Source organism: Orbicella franksi, chromosome 6 (assembly GCF_964199315.1).
Source record: "Orbicella franksi chromosome 6, jaOrbFran1.1, whole genome shotgun sequence".
NCBI classification, from domain to species: Eukaryota; Metazoa; Cnidaria; class Anthozoa; order Scleractinia; family Merulinidae; genus Orbicella; species Orbicella franksi.
Genome location: NC_138150.1, coordinates 5,134,409 through 5,151,984, shown reverse-complemented (window position 1 = coordinate 5,151,984; position 17,576 = coordinate 5,134,409). Strand labels below are relative to the sequence as shown.

General features: G+C 39.3%; 1 protein-coding gene and 1 pseudogene across 2 annotated transcripts in view; both read right to left on the bottom strand.

Annotated features, from left to right (window-relative positions):
* Positions 1-1,548: 1,548 nt before the first annotated feature.
* Positions 1,549-12,538, bottom strand: LOC145489548 (coadhesin-like). The gene is made up of 9 exons (XM_081468529.1): positions 12,511-12,538; positions 12,290-12,466; positions 10,118-10,294; positions 9,068-9,244; positions 8,137-8,313; positions 7,401-7,577; positions 6,539-6,715; positions 5,156-5,332; positions 1,549-1,829 (listed from the first exon to the last, which is right to left on the bottom strand). The coding sequence occupies exons 1-9, from the start codon at positions 12,536-12,538 to the stop codon at positions 1,618-1,620; spliced, it is 1,479 nt and encodes a 492-aa protein (XP_081324655.1). The 3' UTR covers positions 1,549-1,617.
* Positions 12,539-12,874: 336 nt separating this feature from the next.
* Positions 12,875-17,576, bottom strand: part of LOC145491291 (uncharacterized) — a 28,805-nt pseudogene continuing 24,103 nt past the window's right edge. The window contains exons 20-24 of the transcript XR_014049804.1: positions 17,145-17,321; positions 16,409-16,585; positions 15,661-15,837; positions 14,731-14,907; positions 12,875-14,172 (exon numbers count right to left, since the gene is read on the bottom strand). The product of XR_014049804.1 is annotated as an uncharacterized LOC145491291 (transcript). The remainder of the gene's footprint in view (positions 14,173-14,730; positions 14,908-15,660; positions 15,838-16,408; positions 16,586-17,144; positions 17,322-17,576) is intronic.

Here is a 17,576-nt window from a genome sequence, read left to right as displayed (position 1 = left end):
ATGGAGACGCAAAGCCGTAAAGAAGCATGAAGAACAAAAACGCTGCCTCGCAGCCCCTCGTCCCCCGCCTACCCTCCCGTGCCCCCTCTGCCCTCGCAAATTTTATGCAAGGATTGGCCTGCTAAGCCACCTCCAAGGCCATCAAAGAAGAGAAGATCGTTAGAGGAAATTGATGTTCGGACAAAAGCCAATTGCGACGACGAGATAGTAAAAGAACGTGCAGGTCGATACGTAATTTACAACAATTACGTTAATTACAAACTACAAAGAAAACTTCACTGCACTACACTACAAGGATTACATAAGTTATTCAACTTAAATAAAATAAAGAGTAATTAAGGGAGTCTTAAAAAAACGAGGTTTCAGATAACAGCTACTGTTGTTTTAAAGGTCGTAAAGGTTTCCATTTTTTATCGTGGAAATGGATTTTGTTGTTTTTACTCGCGATAGAACGTTCGGTTTGAAAAGTTTTCTTTTTTAAATTTATCGGCTAACAGTCTTAAACATAAAGAGCCCTTATTTAATTTACAGCGGTAAATAAAATATTTACCTTCAAGAAGGATGTTGTTGACTAGGGCTGTTATATAAACCGTTAGGTATCTAAAATCCCAAAAAAGAACATCCTTGATATCAAACCTAACAGTTATATTTAAAGAATTAAGAACAACCTTTAAATCATCTCAAAACATACACACTTTTGTACACTAAGAGATGCTCTGTGGTCTCCAACACCTTTTCACAAAAATCGCATAAAAGAGTATCTTTTTCTTTAAACTTAAACCCCATCTTGTGTGTACAAGATCCTGTTTAATATTCTATATAGGAATTTTCTTAATTTAGTATCCAATGTTGTTTTGAAGGGCAGTAGATATATCTTTTCCCAGTCTAACTGGGATGTGTGCGTGCTGAAAGCTTCGTAAAAGCAAAACTGTCATATAAGACTACGATTGAAGATTTTGGAAATTGACTTTTTTTCCCTTCAATACGTAAATTGAAATCAGTTTTTGAGGAGATAGAGTTTTTATTTGTTTTTAATAGTTTGCGCCATTCTTCAGGAAAAGCATTGAACAGACTGAAAGTAGAAAATGTTCAACTAGTGAAAGAGTTGAATATAATGGTTCCTTATTCCACTTGAACTCTCCCCTTGTGTGGTAGAGGTCTCCAAATTTTACGATTTAGCTTTTGCATCTTGCCAAATCGTTTAAATTTGAACAGGTTGTCACCCAGAGCTCGTCCTCGGCTTTGGTAGCGTCGCACTGGCTTCCAAGTTTCTGTCATTAAAAAAAAAAAAAAAAAAATTAACAAAACTATTCTAACAGCTTTTATTTTTGTTAAAAACTTTGATAAACTATAAGTACAAGAAATTATAAGATATACATATTTTTTCTTCTTCTTTCAAGTGATCGGTAATAGAAAAGTGAAAATAATGCGATTGGAAATGAACGAAATTTGCCTCTTTTGTATGTCTGATAATTGCAATAACAGCTACTGAAAAAAAGAATTTTTTTTTCAGAAACGAGACTAAAATGAAAAAGTTAATGAACGATTTGAAATCGTCTCGCTATTGGCTGTCTAGTGTGGCAAGGTTAGTTGCCCCCATGCCCGCCTGTCAAAATATTACATAATGTGAAACCAAAGAAGTTTTGTCTCACCTTGACACGTCTGATTGTTGCATTCCCTGGTTCTGCTTTCGGGTCCCAGTCCACTGCAGTCCTCCCCGCCATTGGAAGGCGGTGGATTGGTACACGTTCTTTCACTCGTCTGTTCTCCACCACCACAAGTCTTTGAGCACTCACCGTACGGTCCCCAATCTGAATAACCACCGTTCACTACGAAAATGGATAAAAGTATAAATAACGAAACAGTATACATAACAGTAGACATAATAGTGTACATAACAAAATAATATAAATAACAAAACTGTGGATGTCGGACTCGCTATGCAGCCGGCCCCGGTTCGAGTCCCGCTTTGACTACTCCCTGGATTTGTTTCTCGGTAGCCCCGAGTTCAAATCCTCGGCCACGCTTGTAAATAGTCAACTGGTTTGCCTCCGGCCAGTTGGGATTCTTAACAATGTTATATTCAACTTGAATTATTTGTTTCAGTTGTGGCAATGCTGTCGGGTCGAAGTCCACTGCAGTCCTCTCCGCCATTGGAAGGCGGTGGATTGGTACACGTTCGGAGCGAGTTTGATGGGATCTTCGACAAATTTATAGGTAGGTATTCTTTATTTATCCATTGGTTCACTTGATATAACATGCTTTTCCATCGAACCGTGCTTACTAATGTAACTAAGTTAATTTTCTGTACAGAATGATACTAAAAACTATTAAAAAAACTATCCTATATAATTATTAGCCATAGTGGTTTAACCTTAATTATATAAAATATTTAAAAGAGCTAAGAGTGGGCTGTATCTCAAAGGCAAGCTGTTTCAAAGAACAGAACCGCGATATCGAAAACTTCTAAAGCCTGCTTCAGTATTCGGTCCAGGGACGAAAAGGTTGTATTTGGAATTTCTTAGATTATGTGAGTGAACACTGAATATGAGATGCAGACTTAAAAATGATATTTAAACTAGTCAGAGAAGGATTTTGGAGAGCCTTAAACAGAATAATTGCTAGTGGCTTAGAACGCTTTCGCTCCAAAGAATCCCACCCGAGGTCACCGAGTAAAGTGGAAGTTCTTATATTTAAGTCAGAGAAAGTAATGAAACGTGCATCTTTATTTTGTAGTTTTTGGAGTCACTTAGAATGACACACATCTATGCTGCCCCATACAGTATGGTTGGATGAGAGTATGGCTGGATGAGAGTATGGTTGGATGAGAGCTTTATAGATCATAGTAAGAGTCCCACGGGAAACCAAGTTCCCGACACGCTTGATAGCCACACATAGCCTTAGAAAAATGGAGCGAGTAAAAGAGGGGGGAGGGGGAGGGGGAGGGGAAGGAAGGAAGGAAACGCTTGCAGACAAACCCCTGGATTTTGAAAACCGCCTACTTGGCCTTTCATGCCTGAGTGCGCACACTGAGATTTCGTGCTGTCATCGGCTGTCATAAATTAACCAATAAAATCTTCGGCCTTCCGTAGCGGAAGTAAACTTTGAACCAAAATAAACCTTAACTTGTCAAAATATGTCTGAAACAACGAGTGCACGGTGGGGACGGAGAAATCTCGATGAATAAAAGTTGGTAATTTATAATCAAACTATATTTCTACTCAATCAGTCTAAAAGGAAGGACTGCAAGGATGAAGTTTTAGCACAAATCTGCCAGAAAGTTAAAATGTGAGAAGTATTCAAGTCGCGTTAGTTATCCTTGTGCTCGCAAGATTCGAAATCTTGGAGCACTGTATTCATTCGTCCAGGAATCGATACAAGGTAAAATTAGCAAGTCAACTCCCACAAAGGCAACTCCAGTAAAGAAGCGTTTGCCGGAAACGCCAGATCCGCGAGTCGGTTCGAATGTTATCGCCTGTAGCAAAAACAAACAACGGAAAGTCTTCTCGGAAAACTCTGGAATTTGGGCAGGAGGGGCTTCAAACATCTAAGAGGGAAAATAACGATAATCTTGACCAGTGTCTGAATAAAGATAATCTTTCCCTTGGCCAGACGAAATCACTAGGTTTTCCCACGCAGTAGTGCGAATCTTCTGTCCCGCGGTTTATTATCTTGTCCTTGGCGCATGTGGCATTCAAGAAAGTGATGTTAAAATTAAAGGAACAGCTGCAAATTGTGTCGCGCTTGCTTCTGCAATAATGTCCAGGCTTCGAAAAACCAAAGCGTCGGTATTGCAATACAGGATTTCTACCGTCCTGTCGAAGCTGACGACTAAATCCTCTTTCAGCGAGAAAAGTTAAAGCGTTTTGTAAACAAGCTTCGAACGCGTCTTCCCCTTTTGTCTGGCACTCAAAGGTATTAAAATATCTTTGATCGACACATGCCAATAATATTGGACTAGCCCAGCCAATCACGAGCCCCGTTCGCTGGCGAACGGAGGTTTTCAAAATCCAGGGGTTTGTCTGCAAGCGTTTCCTTCCTTCCCCTCTCCCACCCACCTCTTTCTTTGTTTTGGCCTTCGCCCCATTTTCCGCGCAGAAAAAACACCGAAAATCCCGTTCCTCGGTCTCTCTTTGCTTCCAAACCCCACGGAAACGCTTGCTACGCAGGCTACGAAGAGCGAGCAATGTGGAAAAATATAATGCCCGGGCGGAGTATGGGGTTTGGACGTCTGGATGTTGCTTATACAAGGTAGACGTGTTAATAAACCGCTGTACATGTTTACCATGCTTGCTTGCGGTTAGCACGGTTAGGTTTGCTTGCGGTTAGCGTCACTCCATTTTGCTTGCGGTTAACGTCACTCCATTTTGCTTGCGGTTAGCTTTCATTTGTATGTTAGGGTAACTCTATATTAATTTATATTACTGTTCATTATATCTAGTTTTGGAGTGCCAGGGAAGCTAGCAGCCCGGTGGTACAGTGGTAAGAAAGGGCACAGTGGCCCGGGTTCGACTACCACTGAGTGCAAAATTATATAGTTCTTTTTCGTCATAAAATAGTTACAAAACTTAAAATTTTAAGTCGTATTTAGTTGACATAGTGTTTCTTCGTTTAGGAACCCGAGAGGAAGTCACCCTCAATCTACGCCCGTGAGATAGAAACACCTGAGCAATGTCGCGTTTTTCGTCCCCAGTTTTCATGGTCTACGGATGGAACGCCTGGGACCATGACGCCACTTTTGGCGACCAAAACGCTAGCATTTTAAGACTCGGGCTTTCCTACGGAAGCCCGAGTAAAAATACATCACTTCAAAATTCGTTATTCTGTTTACAAAAGGTAAGCAGAATTTACTTATGGTGCTCAAGAAATGGCTCAGAAACTGCTTCACGCGATGCAGTCCTTAATCATCAGGCACGTTGTAACTGAAAATACCTGCGCGGTAATTGACAATGCCCTTGCAAGATCTATCGTACTCAAAGATAGTACCAAAATTTGAGGTCAGACGCTATCCATGAATTAGAAAGCACTAAGAAAGAGATTTTTACAGTTGTTACTCCGAGATCTATGAATATCCCCTTGTATTTATTTGCAATTTGTAGTTTACGATTAACTACAGAACAAAGCTAATAACAGTCTCAAGTGATTTCCATTATACCTGGACATTCCTGGATGTTGCATTCCATGGTAGAAGTGTCAGCTCCAAGGACACTGCAGTCTTCTCCTCCGTTTGCCGGGGGCGGATTGGTACATGTCCTCTTACGCGTCTTCACCCCACCTCCACAAGATTTTGAACACTCGTCGTACGGTCCCCAATGCGAGTAATTACCGTTTACTATATAAGCGAGACAAGAAGAAACAAATCGGACCTCTCAGAATGATAAATTCAATGGATTACTTGCATATTATGTGGAAGTGAATAATTAAAATAACTGTCTAATTTCACGTGCGCTGATTGGCTTATTTTTATCATCAATAAGAGTACAGACGAATAAAATTTTAACTTTCAGGTCTCAAATTGTAAACTTTTTAACCAATGAGATTTTATGGACTTTTTTAAGTACATGTAGCCAGTAAAAAGCAAGAAGAAGAGCTATTGACAATGTTCGTGTCATTTTGAATAAACTTCACTTATCTTTGTTTAAGTGAAGTTTACGGTGTCTTTCTCCACATTTATTCCCACCATTTGACCATTTTGGGGTCTTTTTATTGTAAAAAACAAATTAACGTCAGTTTTTTATGGGTCTGTCCTCTTCGTCATAACATTCTCAAAGTTTATTGCGGAACCACGAGCCGCAGGCAATGGTTCCACAGCCACTTTGACGATGTTATGACGTGATATATCATCAATAAGAGGACATACCCATAAAATCTGACGTCAATTTGTTAAAACTGCTCATTTTTTACCGATAGCTTGCGTACCCACCGTTATCTAGAAAAACACTTTATTGCACGGTAGGTTTCTTTTAGTAGTGGATGTTTTAGTGTGTGTTCTGGAATTTTACAGTTTGGCAGTGTTACTCAATGGGAAGCTAGTCATATCTGGCTCAATAACGGTAAATAGTATACAGATTTAGCCAAGGCTAAAAGCAGAGCTCCCGGGCCTTGTTTTTACACAGGCTGATTAAGTTAACCCAGGATAAGCGAGAATTTTGATTTGTGTGTTTTCTCTTTAACTTGGCAGTGAGGTTTAGTTGTTTGGCCTTCTGAATTTGAGTAATCTCAAACTACACAGAACATAAGCAGTGAAAAACATTTTTATAAGAAAAATTTATACTTCGGTTAACTTTTAATCCTGGGTTAACTTTAACCGGATCAGTTCCGAATCACCCAGCCATGATTACAGTAAGTTAAACTGTTTTGAGCCCGCGATGCAATTTAAAAGCCGGTAGGTGGTCAGCAGTTAACTTTAAAAACTCCAAAGATGTGCTAACTTCAGTGGAATTGTCGTCCTTATTTTCTTCGCGGGATGAGTGAGACAGGATCGGTGGTCGTCACCTAGGCCTTATGGAACTTACCTGTTGCTATTCGCCAATTTTACCTGGACACCGCTGATTGTTGCATTCCCTGGTAGAACTGTCGGGTCCCAGTGCACTGCAGTCTTTTCCACCATGTGATGGTGGCGGATTGGTACACGTTCTTTTACGCGTCTGTTGTCCACCCCCACAAGTCTTTGAGCATCTACCGTACGGTCCCCAATCTGAATAACCGCCGTTCACTACAAAAATGGATAATAGTATAAAGAACGAAAAATATGTTTTTCTGCAGCGATCCCTTTCTATGTTCCCATAATAGTAATCATTTTATTTACAAAGCGCCAAATTTTCTAACTGCCCATGGCGCAGATTACAATAAAAATAGGGAAAAGATGCAAAAAACAGTAATAAGAAAAAACAAGGCATTGATAAAAAGGAAGGCAAAACGTCAATTTGAAAAATGTGAAAGATATTACTGGTAATTTTAAAATGTCTTTTGATTATGGCAATAAAATCCCAACAGCTTAAGTCATACAGAAAAATGCTTGTCAACCGTTCATCCGGGAACACTGGGCAGATGTTCGGATTTTGTATATTATTTAGCCTAGCGCAGGAGTCTTACTTCTAGCCTAGCTCTTCACAATGCTCTACCAGTCATACTAGGCAAATGATCTTTGTTTTTTTTGTTGTTTTTTTTAGCGTAGGGCTTAGCCTACACTGGAGCTCCTGGCAATCCTCTCCCAGCCACACTTGGCGAAGGATCTGTCTTTGTATGTTTTATAGCCTAGCTCTTCACAGTACTCTCCCAGCCACTCTGGGAAAGGCATTTTTTGTATGTAGTAGTCTAGTTTCTTTTAGAAGTGTCAGATTTTGAGGTCGTTGATAGGATGATCCAAATGTAGCTAATAATATTGTCCATATCCTTACCTGGGCACTCCTGATTGTTGCATTTGCTGGTACTACTGTCGGGTCCCAGTCTACTGCAATTTTTCCCTCCGTTTGCCGGTGGTGGATTAGTGCACGTTCGTTTTCGCGTCTTCACCCCACCTCCACAAGTCCTGGAACAGTCGCCATACGGTTGCCAATCCGTGTAACCTCCGTTAACTATAAAATGTGAGTGACGAAAAGCCAACTTTGCATCTCTGTACAAATACGTCAAGGGGAACGCGTTTGATGGTATCTTCGACAAATTCATTGTTTACATCTCGAATTTAAAAATATATCCCTTCAAAACCCGTTTGCTTTACAAAAGGCAAGCAAAATTTACTTATGGTGCTGAAGAAATGGCTCAAACATTGCTTCAAATGATGCAGTATTAATCATCATGCAGGTTTTATTAAACTTCCATGGTAATTGACAATACCTTTTCCAAGGTCTAGCGAGCTTAAAGATAAAGTTGAGTGCGAAGGTTATCTATGAATTACAGAGCGCCATTAAGATCAGACGTCAAAGGCACTAGAAACTGGCAGTTTAGCAACTGTTAGTCCTTGAGAAATATTTGACAAGTGACTCAAATAAGTAAAGGAAGGGTGAAAGAATTTTTGACTGCAAGAAAGAGGATTTTGCAGTTGTTAATCCGAGATCTATGAATATCCCTTTGTATATATTTGCAATTTGTAGTTTAGGATCAATTGTAACAAAGGTAAAAACTGTCTCGTTATACCTGAACATCCCTGGATGTTGCATTCCATGGTAGAAGTGTCAGGTCCAAGGGCACTGCAGTCTTCTCCTCCGTTTTCCGCGGGCGGATTGGTACATGTCCTGTTACGCGTCTTCACCCCACCTCCACAAGATTTTGAACACTCGCCGTACGGTCCCCAATCCGAGTAATTACCATTTACTGTATAGAAGCGAGATAAGTAGAACCAAATCAGACCTTTCAGAATGATGAATTGAATGGATTACTTGCATACTATTTGCAAGTGAATAATTGCTGATTTTTTCACCAATAGCTTGCGTATCCACCGTTATCTGTGAAAACACTATATGGCACGGTAGGTTTCTCTCAGCAGTAAATGCCTTAGTGTGTGTTATGGAATTTTACACCTTAGCCGTGTTACTTGATGGGAAGCGAATCACATTTGGGTCAACAACGGCAAATAATATATAGATTTAGCCAAGCCTAAACGCGGAGTTCCTGGGCGTGGTTATTTAAAACCTGATTAAGCTAATCGAGGATAAGCGAGAATTTTAATCTATTTGGGTGTTTTCTCTTTAGCTTGGCCGTGAGGTTTTCTGCTTATATTGTTTGGCCTTCTGAGTTTGAGTAATCTTAAACTACACAAAACATAAGCAGTGAAAAAAATTTTTATACAAGAAAAATTTATATCTCGGTTCATTTTTAATCCTGGGTTAGCGTTAATCGGCTCAGTTCCGAACAGCCCGGCCCTGATTAAATTAAATAAACCTGTATTGAGCCAGCGATCCAATCGAAAAGCTGGTACTTGGTCAGCAGTAAACTTCAAAAACGTCAAAGCTATCCTAATTTTAGTGGAATTTTGGTCCCTTTTTTTCTTCGTGGGATGAGTGAAACGGGGTTGGTGGTCGTCACCTAGGCCTTATGGAACTTATCGGTTGCTATTTGCCCATTTTACCTGGACACCCCTTATTGTTGCATTCTCTGGTAGAGCTGTCCCGCCCCAGTGCACTGCAGTCTTCTCCACCATGTGATGGTGGTGGATTGGTACACGTTCTTTTACGCGTCTGTTTTCCGCCCCCACAAGTCTTTGAGCATTTACCGTACGGTCCCCAATCTGAATAACCACCGTTTACTACAAAAATGGATAATAGTATAAATAATAAAAAATACGTTTACCTGTAACGTTCCGTTTCTATGTTATTATAATAATAATTTTATTTACATAGCGCCACATTTTCTAAATGCCCATGGTGCCGATTACAATAAAAATAGGGAAAAGATACAAAAAATAGTAATAAAAAATGAGTAAAAATCAAGGCATTGATGAAAAAAATTAAGTGATAAAATACAAAATAGCTTTTTGAAAAAAGGTAGGTAAAATGTCTACTGGAAAATTGTGAAAGACATTCAGGCAATTTTAAGTTGTCTTTTGATTATAGCAATAAAATCTCAAAAGCTTAAGTCATACAGAAAAATGCTTTACAACCGTTTTTCCTGAACACTACAGAGAGGCCCGGATTTTATATATTATTTACCCTAGCGAAGAAGGCTTACTTTTAGCCTAGCTATTTAGGATCCTCTACAAGCCATACTGGGCAAATAATCTTTTTTCGTTTGTTTTTTAGCCTAGCGCAGGAGGCCTCCTTTGGGGTTAGGGTTAGGGTTAGGGTTAGGGTTAGGGTTAGGCCTAGCTCTTCACAATGCTTTCCCAGCCCTACTGGGGGAAGTGACCTTTCTTTGTATGTTTTTCAGCGTAGCGCTTAGCCTACACTGTAGCTTCTGGCAATCCTCTCGCAGGCACACCGGGCGAAGGATATTTATTTGTATGTTTTACATCCTGGCCCAGGAGTCTAACTTTTAGCTTAGCTCTTCGCAAAATTCTCCCAGCCACTGTGGGAAAGGGTTTTTTTGTATGTAGTAGTCTAGTTTCTTTTGGAGGTGCCAGAATTTGAAGTCGTTGATAAGATGATCCAAATGTAGCTGATAATATTGTCCATATCCTTACCTGGGCATTTCTGCTTGTTGCATCCGCTGGTACTACTGTCGGGTCCCAGTCTACTGCAATTTTTTCCTCCGTTTGCCGGTGGTGGATTGGTACACGTTCGTTTTCGCGTCTTCACCCCACCTCCACAAGTCTTGGAACAGTCGCCATACGGTTGCCAATCCGTGTAACCTCCGTTAACTATGAAAGGTGCGTGACAAAAAGCCAATTTTGTATTTCTGTACAACTACGTCAAGGGAAACGAGTTTGATGGTATCTTCGACAAATTCATTGTTTGCATCTCGAATTTAAAAAAATATCCCTTCAAAACCCGTTTGCTTTACAAAAGGCAAGCAAAATTTACTTATGGTGCTCAAGAAATGGCTCAAAAATTGCTTCAAATGATGCAGTGTTAATCATCATGCAGGTTTTAAAAAACTTGCATGGTAATTGATAATACCTTTTCCAAGGTCTAGCGAGCTCAAAGATAAAGTTGAGCCCGGACGTTATCTATGAATTACAGAGCACCATCAATAACTGACGTCAAAGGCACTAGAAACTGGCAGTTTAGCAGCTGTTAGGCCTTGATAAATATTTGACTAAAGCTAGTGAATCAAATAAGTAAAGGATGGGTGAAATAATTTTTTACTGCAAGAAAGAAGTTTTCGCAGTTGTTACTCCGAGATCTATGAATATCCCTTTGTATATATTTGCAATTTGTAGTTTAGGATTAATTTTAACAAAGTTAAAAACAGTCTCATATATGCCTGGACATCCGTGGATGTTGCATTCCATGGTATAAGTGTCAGGTCCAAGGCCACTGCAGTCTTCTCCTCCGTTTGCCGGGGGCGGATTGGTACATGTCCTGTTACGCGTCTTCACCCCACCTCCACAAGATTTTGAACACTCGCCGTACGGTCCCCAATTCGAGTAATTACCGTTTACTATATAAGAGAGAAAAGAAGAAACAAATCAGACCTCTCAGAATGATAAATTGAATGGATTACTTGCATATCATTTGGAAGTGAATTTTTTTTACAATAACTGTCTAATATCTCGTGCGCTGATTGGCCTATTTTTATCATCAATAAGAGTAGAGACGGATAAAATTTTAATTTATGCAAACTTTTAAGTTTAACTTTCAGGTCTCAAATTGTGAACTTTTTAACCAATGAGATTTTATGGACTTTTTTAAGTACATGTAGCCAATAGAAAGCGAGAAGAGCTATTGGCAATGTTCGCGTCATTTTGAATAATCTTGATTTATCTTTGTTTAAGGCAAGTTTACGGCGTTTTTTCCCCACATTCATTCCCAGCATTTGACCATTTTGGGGTCTTTTTATTGTAAAAAAGAAATTGACGTCAGTTTTTTATGCGTCTGTCCTCTTATTGATGATAAATTCCGTCATAACATTCTCAAAGTTTATTGCGGAACCACTCCCCTGCGGTTCGTGGTTACACAGCCACCTTGACAATGTTATGACGCAATATATCATCAATAAGAGAACAGACGCACAAAAAACTGACATCAATTTGTTAAAACTGCTCATTTTTTACCGATAGCTTGCATACCCACCGCTATCTAGAAAAACATTTTATTGCAAGGTAGGTTTTTTTCAGTAATGGATGCTTTAGTGTGTGTTATGAAATTTTACACTTTGGCTGTGTTACTCAATGGGAAGCTAGTCATATCTGGGTCAATAACGGGAAATTGTTTACAGATTTAGCCAAGCCTAAAAGCTGAGCTCCTGGGCCTTGTTATTGCACAGTTTGATTAAGCTAACCCAGGATAAGCGAGAATTTTGATTTGTGCGTTTTCTCTTTAACTTGGCGGTGAGGTTTTCTGCTTAGTTGTTTGGCCTTTTGAGTTTGAGTAATCTCAAATTACACAGAACATAAGCAGTGAAAAACATTTTTATTCAAGAAAAAATTATACTTCTGTTAACTTTTAATTCTAAGCTAACTTTAACCGGATAAGTTCCAAATCACCCAGCCCTGATTACAGTAAGTTAAACTGGTTTGATCTGGTTTGATCCAAACGAAAAGCCGGTTGTTGGTCAGCAGTTAACTATAAAATCTCCAAAGTTCTGCTAACTTCAGTAGAATTGTCGTCCTTACTTTCTTCGTGAGATGAGTGAGACGGGGTCGCTGGTCGTCACTTTATGGAACTTATCGGTTGCTATTTGCCCATTTTACCTGGACACCCCTGACTGTTGCATTCCCTGGTAGAACTGTCGGGTCCCAGTGCACTGCAGTCTTTTCCACCATGTGATGGTGGTGGATTGGTACACGCTCTTTTACGCGTCTGTTGTCCACCCCCACAGCTCTTTGAGCATTTACCGTACCGTCCCCAATCTGAATAACCACCGTTCACTACGAAAATCGATAATAGTATAAATAGCAAAAAATATGTTTACCTACAGCGATCCCTTTATAGGTCACCATAATAGTAATCATTTTATTTACAAAAAACCAAATTTTCTAACTGCCCATGGGGCCGATTACAATAAAAATAGCGCAAAGATACAAAAAATAGTAATAAAGAATGACTAAAAAACAAGGCATTGATAAAAAAAAAATTAACTGATAAAAATTAAAATAGCTTTCACAGAAAAGGTAGGTGAAATGTCTATTGGAAAATTGTGAAAGAAATTCAGGGATACCGTAATTTTAAAATGTCTTTTGATTATAGCAATAAAATCGCAACAGCTTAAGGGCCCATTACCCGATTTATGCGCGCGCTCGCTCTCCGGTTACTTACGTCAGCCTGAACGAGGAAAATAAAAACAACTCAATAACTTGCAAATTCGCTTACATTTTAGATGTTTTTCTTTGTGTTTCACAAAATGCAAAGTAAAAAAAGTACAAGCAAAGACAAAATAAGAAAAAGACAGAAGAGCAAGAGCAATAGAAAGAGAAAAACTAATTTCGTGTGGCTTTGTCTGATCTTACCGAAGTGCGCTGGTAGTGTAAATTGCGCACGCGCTGATAGGGTAACTTCCAATATATATCGGGCGCACTTCCGGTTTCTTTAAATGCTAAAGGAAACGCGGTTTTTCATTAAATCCAGCCTTTTTCGACGGATTTCGATTAAACCCAACGTTGGAAAGATAGCTATGCATTCCTTTTTCAAAATCATGCTTTTTCCAGAAAATTACGAATATTTTAATATTTCAAAATTCCCTCAAAATCTGACCTTTCAAAAATGAAACAAAATCTATGCATAGCGTAATGAGGATTTAAATTAAAATATTAAATCAATGAAAAAAATCCCGATAAAGTAATTTGCCTGGGAGCCTTTGCGTTTTTTCAGTATTAGTCACATGACCATGGGCGTGGCCTGATGACGTCATCACTAGTGTTACTGATCATGAAAAAGTTAAAACACATGAAATAACTCTGAACTAACTAAAAATGATGAGGTTATATGAAAATAACTTTTCCTTAGCAACGGCTCGAAAAGATCGGTGAATGGGCCCTTAAGTCATACGGAAGAATGCTTCACAACCTTTTTTCCTGGAAAACTGGGCAGAGGCCCGGATTTTATATTATTTAGCCTAGCGCAGGAGTCTTACTTTCAGCCTAGCTCTTCAAAATGCTCTCCCAGCCATATTGGGCAAATGATTTTTCTCTGTATGTTGTTTTAGCGTAGTGCTTAGCCAGCACTGTAGCTCCTGGCAATCCTCTCCCAACCACACTGGGCGAAGGATCTTTCTTTTTATGTTTTTATAGCCTAGCTCAGGAGTCTAGCTTTTAGCCTAGCTCTTCCCAATATTCTCCCAGCCACTCTGGGAAAGGCTTTTTTTGTATGTAGTTAGTCTAGTTTCTTTTGGAGGTGCCAGAATTTGACGTCGTTGATAAGATGATCCAAATGTAGCTGATAATATCGTCCATATCCTTACCTGGGCATTTCTGCTTGTTACATCCGCTGGTACTACTGTCGTGTCCCAGTCCACTGCAATTTTTTCCTCCGTTTGCCGGTGGTGGATTGGTACACGTTCGTTTTCGCGTCTTCACCCCACCTCCACAAGTCTTAGAACAGTCGCCATACGGTTGCCAATCCGTGTAACCTCCGTTAACTATAAAATGTGAGTGACGAAAAGCCAACTTTGCATTTCTGTACAATTACGTCAAGGGGAATGAGTTTGATGGTATCTTCGACAAATTCATTGTTTGCATCTCGAATTTAAAAATATATCCCTTCAAAACCCGTTTGCTTCACAAAAGGCAAGCAAACTTTACTTATGGTGCTCAAGAAATGGCTCAAAAATTGCTTTAAATGATGCAGTGTTCATTATCATGCAGGTTTTTAAAAACTTGCATGGTAATTGACAATACCTTTTGGAAGGTCTAGCGAGCTCAAAGATGAAGTTCAGTGCGGCTGATATCTATGAATTACAGAGCACCATCAATGACTGACGTCAAAGGCACTAGAAAATGGCAGTTTAGCAACTGTTAGGCCTTGATAAATATTTGACTAGTGAATCAAATAAGTAAAGGATGGGTGAAAGAATTTTTACTGCAAAAAAGATGATTTTGCAGTTGTTAATCCGAGATCTGTGAATATCCCTTTGTATATATTTGCAATTTGTAGTTTAGGATTAATTGTAACAAAGTTAAAAACAGTCTACTTATACCTGGACATCCTTGGATGTTGCATTCCATGGTAGAAGTGTCAGGTCCAAGGACACTGCAGTCTTCTCCTCCGTTTGCTGGGGGCGGATTGGTACATGTCCTGTTACGCGTCTTCACCCCACCTCCACAAGATTTTGAACACTCGCCGTACGGTCCCCAATCCGAGTAATTACCATTTACTATATAGAAGTGAGATAAGAAGAAGCAAATCAGACCTCTCAGAACGATGAATTGAATGGATTACTTGCATATTATTTGCAAGTGAATAATTGCTGATTTTTTCACCAATAGCTTGCGTATCCACCGTTATCTGTGAAAACATTATATGGCATGGTAGGTTTTTTTCAGCAATGGATGCTTTAGTGTGTGTTATGGAATTTTACACTTTGGCTGTGTTATTTGCTGGGAAGCTAATCACATTTGGGTCAATAACCGCAAACAATGTATAGATTTAGCCAAGCCTAAATGCGGAGTACTTGGGCGTGGTTATTTAAAGTCTGATTAAGCTAACCGTGAATAAGCGAGAATTTTGATCTACTTGTGTGTTTTGTCTTTAACTTGGCCGTGAGGCTTTCTGCTTATATTGTTTGGCCTTCTGAGTTTGAGTTATCTTAAACTACAAAAAACATGAGCAGTGAAAAAAATTTTTATAGACAAAAAATTTATATCTCGGTTAATTTTTAATCCTGGGTTAGCGTTAATCGGCTCAGTTCCAAACAGCCCGACACTGATTACATTAAATAAACCTGGATTGATCCAGCGATCCAATCGAAAAGCCAGTACTTAGTCAGCGGTAAACTTCAAAAACGTCAAAGCTGTACTAATTCTAGTGGAGTTTTGGTCCCTTTTTTCTTCGTGGGATGAGTGAAACGGGGTTGCTGGTCGTCACCTGGGCCTTATGGAACTTATCGGTTGCTATTTGCCCATTTTACCTGGACACCCCTGATTGTTGCATTTCCTTGTAGAGCTGTGGGGCCCCAATGCACTGCAGTCTTCTCCACCATGTAATGGTGGTGGATTGGTACACGTTCTTTTACGCGTCTGTTCTCCACCCCCACAAGTCTTTGAGCATTTACCGTACGGTCCCCAATCTGAATAACCACCGTTTACTAGGAAAATGGATAATAGTATAAATAACGAAAAATATGTTTACCTGCAGCGATCTCTTTTTAAGTTCCCATAATAGTAATCATTTTATTTGCACAGGGCGAAATTTTCTAACTGCCCATGGCGCCGATTACAATAGAAATAGCGAAAAGATACAAAAAATCGTAATAAAAGATGACTAAAAAACAAGGCATTGATAAAAAAAATTAAATGTTAAAAATTTAAATAGCTTTTACAAAAAAAAATAGGTAAAATGTCTATTGGAAAAATGTGCAAGAAATTCAGGTAATTTTAAAATGTCTTGATTATGGCAATAAAATCCCAACAGCTTAAGTCATACAGAATGCTTCACAACCGTTCTTCCTAGAACACTAGGCAAAGGTTTTTAATATATATTTATGTATATCTATTAGCCCAGCATAGGAGTCTTACTTTTAGCCTAGCTCTTCACAATATTCTCCCGGCCACTCTGGGAAAGGTTTTCCTTTGTGTTTGCTAGTCTAGTTACTTTCGGAGGTGCCAGAATTCGAAGTCGCTGAAAAGATGAACCAAATGTATTGTTCATATCCTCACCTGGGCACTCCTGGTTGTTGCATTTGCTGGTACTGCTGTCGTGTCCCAGTCTACTGCAATTTTTTCCTCCGTTTGCCGGTGGTGGATTGGTACACGTTCGTTTTCGCGTCTTCACCCCACCTCCACAAGTCTTGGAACAGTCGCCATACGGTTGCCAATCCGTGTAACCTCCGTTAACTATAAAATGTGAGTGACGAAAAGCCAAGTTTGCATTTCTGTACAATTACGTCAAGGGGAATGAGTTTGATGGTATCTTCGACAAATTGATTGTTTGCATCTCGAATTTAAAAATATATCCCTTTAAAACCCGTTTGCTTCACAAAAGGCAGGCAAAATTTACTTATGATGCTCAAGAAATGGCTCAAAAATTGCTTTAAATGATGCAGTGTTCATGATCATGCAGGTTTTTAAAAACTTGCATGGTTATTGACAATACCTTTGGAACGTCTAGCGTGCTCAAATATTAAAGTTGAGTCCGGACGTTATCTATGAATTACAGAGCACCATCAACAACTGACGTCTAAGGCACTAGAAACTGGCAGTTTAGCAACTGGTAGGCCTTGATAGATATTTCAATAGTGAATCAAATAAGTAAAGGATGGGTGAAAGAATCTTTTACTGCAAGAAAGAGGTTTTTGCAGTTGTTAATCCGAGATCTATGAATATCCCTTTGTGTATATTTGCAATTTGTAGTGTAGGATTAATTGTAACAAACTTAAAAATAGTTTCATTATACCTGGACATCCTTGGATGTTGCATTCCATGGTAGAAGTGTCAGGCCCAAGGACACTGCAGTCTTCTCCTCCGTTTGCCGGGGGCGGATTGGTACATGTCCTCTTACGCGTCTTCACCCCACCTCCACAAGATTTTGAACACTCGCCGTACGGTCCCCAATTCGAGTAATTACCGTTTACTATAAAAGCGAGATAAGAAGAAACGAATGAGACCTCTCAGAATGATGAATTCAATGGATTACTTGTATATTACTTGGGAGTGAATATTTCGCAATAGCTGTCTAATTTTTCGTGCGCTGGTTGGCTTATTTTTATCATCACTAAGAGTACAGACGGATAAAATTCTAATTGATGCAAACTTTCAAGTTTAACTTTCAGGTCTCAAATTTTCAGCTTTTTAACGAATGAGATTTTATGGACCTTTTTAAGTACAT

Bases quoted from the DNA above. Each gene is read 5' to 3' on its own strand.
- LOC145489548 (XM_081468529.1), bottom strand. From the start codon at position 12,538: ATGGTGACCTATAAAGGGATCGCTGTAG. The intron at 7,578-8,136 runs GTATAACGAGAC...CACATTTTATAG, and splicing joins CAACATCCAGGGATGTTCAG to TTAACGGAGGTTACACGGAT. The intron at 6,716-7,400 runs GTAAGGATATGG...CCATTTTTGTAG, and splicing joins CAACAATCAGGAGTGCCCAG to TGAACGGCGGTTATTCAGAT.